Source organism: Gadus morhua, chromosome 16 (assembly GCF_902167405.1).
Source record: "Gadus morhua chromosome 16, gadMor3.0, whole genome shotgun sequence".
Classification (NCBI taxonomy): domain Eukaryota; kingdom Metazoa; phylum Chordata; class Actinopteri; order Gadiformes; family Gadidae; genus Gadus; species Gadus morhua.
In genome coordinates this window covers 22,390,948-22,394,399 of record NC_044063.1, presented here as the reverse complement: position 1 = coordinate 22,394,399, position 3,452 = coordinate 22,390,948, and the positions used below count along the sequence as shown (strand labels likewise).

Here is a 3,452-nt window from a genome sequence, read left to right as displayed (position 1 = left end):
AATAAAAAAATATTTATCCGAAAATAAATCTCAGTCTTCACTTCTAATCTTGTCAAAGTTTACATCTGTGTTAATATTTATAGCTTCAATGTTGGTAGTTTAATAACCCCCCACCCCCCCTTTTTATGCACCCCTATTTTATTATTTCCCTATCTAGTCTAGTTTCATAATTCCTTCACCTAAATGACTAAATAGTGAAGTCTAAACATGAAAAGGTGGTTGGAACCTCTGTTACGTGACTGTTCCCGTAGTAAATGTGTTTGTTTGTTAGTTCATTTAACATTAAAGACATTCATGAGACACGGACACCCCCTCCAAGAGCGCAGTCCCCCCCGGGGCCCACTGCAGACTGCAGACTCCCTGGAGTCTGCAGTCTGCAGACTCCCTACTGCAGGCTCCCCACTGCAGACTCCCTATTGTTCGGGAGACTTTATCTGCTATTGGAGCATCTTCCATAAACTCTGAAGGAGAACGGGCACCTACTCTTCTACAGCACATTTATTCACGTCATCTACGTACTTACAGTGAAACTTCAAATGAAAACGGTGACAGCATGAAGTCCTAGGAGGCAAACACACTCCTCTTAAGTGCCACAATGCAACAGCGCCACATTAAATTACCCCCCCCCCCCCCCCCCCCCCCCCCCCCCCCCCGTCAGTTGCTTAGTAGGACCTCCTGATCTCATAGGACGACCAGGAGCTCCCAGCATCCTCTTTGGCCCAGGAGGGGTGATGAGCATCGCTGTGGGAGGAGAGGCCCCTTTGGCTCTCAGCTTCCTCCGGCGCCAGGGGGGCCATCTTAGGGGCCAGGTCCCCCACTGTGCCGGACATGTATGGGGAGCAGAAGGAGGGCGAGGAGGGCGGGTAGGAGCTGCTGGAAAGGGGGTGGTAGTGGACGTCCTCCAGCGTGTGCAGGGCGTAGGGCTGGCCCGAGGGGCCCGTAGAGGAGGAGGACGGGCCCATGGTGGAGGAGCTGTGGCTGGGGGAGCGGTACTGCTGCTGGTGGGACGGGCTGCCCTCGGGCTCCGGGCTGGTGATGGAGGCGGATGCCACGCCCACCACACTGCCCAGGCCGTCGGGACACAGGCCATCCCCCACCTGGGATAGGGGCTCCGGAACCGACTGGTCCCAGGACTCCCTCTGCAAGGATGGAAGGGAGAGAGAGAGAGAGGGAGAGAGAGAGAGAGAGAGAGAGAGAGAGAGAGAGAGAGAGAGAGAGAGAGAGAGAGAGAGAGAGAGAGAGAGAGAGAGAGAGAGAGAGAGAGAGAGAGAGAGAGAGAGAGAGAGAGAGAGGGAGAGATGGGTAAGAAGAAAGAAGGTGGAAAGGAGGAAGGGGGAAAGTTAGGGATTGCACAGTGATGCAGAATAATGAAGACATGTCTGATCTCTGCTCTGAACGGGCCTCAGATCCCCACAGATCCAAACCATCGAGCAGCCAGCCCACCCACCCTCCCTCCCTCCATGCAAGCCCCACACGGCTCCAGCTCGGCCTCGTACCAGAAAGAGGTGGGATCCGTCGCCCCCGAAGGGCGGCAGCAGGGAGGTCAGCGCGGTGGGGGGGAAGATGGAGGTGCCCGCCGAGGTGGAGAAGGCGGCGGTGGCGCTGCGGTAGTCCCCGAAGGTCTCGGGGCAGTAGCAGTCGATGAAGGAGGAGTAGCCGCCGACCGAGGAGGGCTCCAGCGCCTTGGAGCCCAGCGCCGGCCCATACAGCTCCGTCGAGAACTGCTTGGCGGACGAGGGGCAGTAGTCGGAGTCGGAGATGTAGGGCCGCCGCATGCCGTAGTACCCGGGAATCATGTGGGAGCCTGGGGGAAAAAAGCCTTTTTAGTTTTTACATTGAAGTATTGCATTGAAAGTCTTATTATTCACATCTTGCAAAGGACGGAACACATTACTAAATTACATTACAAGAGATCCATCCAAAGCTGTTACAAGGATATAGTGTCCCTGTTTGATGTGCATATGAGAGTACGATGGACATCTGCTAGAGTTCTACTGCGAGAGGAGACTCATGGTGCGGCTACGTGTGGTTTCTAATAGAGTTCTACTGCGAGAGGAGACTCATGGTGCGGCTCAGTGTGGTTTCTACTAGAGTTCTACTGCGAGAGGAGACTCATGGTGCGGCTCAGTGTGGTTTCTACTAGAGTTCTACTGCTAGACTAGAGGAGACTCATGGTGCGGCTCAGTGTGGTTTCTACTAGAGTTCTACTGCTAGACTAGAGCAGACCCATGGTGCGGCTCAGTGTGGTTTCTACTAGAGTTCTACTGCTAGACTAGAGGAGACCCATGGTGCGGCTCAGTTTGGTTTAGGTCAGATTCCTGGGAGCTCCATTCAGATTCACCCTTTTAGCTTCGATAGACCTGAAGGCTGAAGACACTTGTGGACCTACTTCGGTAAACACAGGCCTCTCCTCTTGTATCAATACATGATGTGCTCCTCGTACATCAACTATACAGTCAATGAGTCCGCCTGGGTTCTTTCCATGCTCTTGCATTGGTTTGATTGAGAACAACCAATCTCCTCGACTGGGGTATAGTCAATGTGTTGTATAGTGTATACATTTTGAATATAACTGTAGCTATATAAATGGGATATTGATTGATTGCTTGGCTGGAGCTCTCTACAGCACGTTTACATTGTGCCAAAAAATCGAATATAGATTGCTGGTCAAAGTTATTAGAGAAAATAAATGAAATGTTATAAATCCTTATGGTCAAAGTGTCTTTGTCAGCTATTGTTTATATTTGATCTATGTTTTCCATATACTTTGTCCAGACCTCATAATGCACATGTACATGGTTTATTATGTATACCATTTGGTTACTTTACACTCTATGTTCTAGCTACTTCTGTGGATATCATCATATGATGGAGGAACTAGCCCTTATTCGAAAGGTATGCATATATTTTATGAATATGCGACTTCTGTGGACATCATCATATGATGGAGGAAATCAGCATTCATTTGATACTTCTACTTCTAAGATATTTATTTTATGCACGCAATGGACATGAGATTCCTGGGAGGCAAGGGGAAAGGGTTAAGAGTGGTGTGTGTTCGTGTGTGTGTGAGTGCCCTTTTCCCCTCCTTTATTTTTTGTTTTCATACTTAGCCTCGTTTTCCTCTTTTTTTTTTTAATTGTTCAACACTTTGATTTCATCACGTTAAGGTTCAGAGGGTGGGGACCGATTGGGTGGGTTGGAGGGAACAAGGGAGTGCGGGGAGGAGAGCGGGAGCAGGCATCAGAACAAGCAATGTTTCACTGCCCTTGTTACTGGATTAAAGGACGCTCTGATCATTCTGCTTTTCCTTTGTTTCTTTTTGGTTGTAAAGATGCTTCCCCTCCAATGCGTAAATAATGATTGAAGAAATAAAATAAACAAAAATTGATCACAAAATAAATAAATAAATGGGATATTAATAATCCCAAATTTCAAATCAACTAATTCTT

General features: G+C 49.0%; 1 protein-coding gene across 1 annotated transcript in view; it reads right to left on the bottom strand.

The window, feature by feature from the left end:
* Positions 1 to 646: 646 nt before the first annotated feature.
* The window catches only part of pou2af2 (POU class 2 homeobox associating factor 2), an 8,505-nt gene continuing 5,699 nt past the window's right edge, over positions 647 to 3,452 (bottom strand). Inside the window, exons 4-5 of the mRNA XM_030337106.1 lie at positions 1,497 to 1,804; positions 647 to 1,139 (exon numbers count right to left, since the gene is read on the bottom strand). Of these exons, the coding sequence (XP_030192966.1) occupies positions 663 to 1,139; positions 1,497 to 1,804 (785 nt within the window). The 3' untranslated portion in view covers positions 647 to 662. The remainder of the gene's footprint in view (positions 1,140 to 1,496; positions 1,805 to 3,452) is intronic.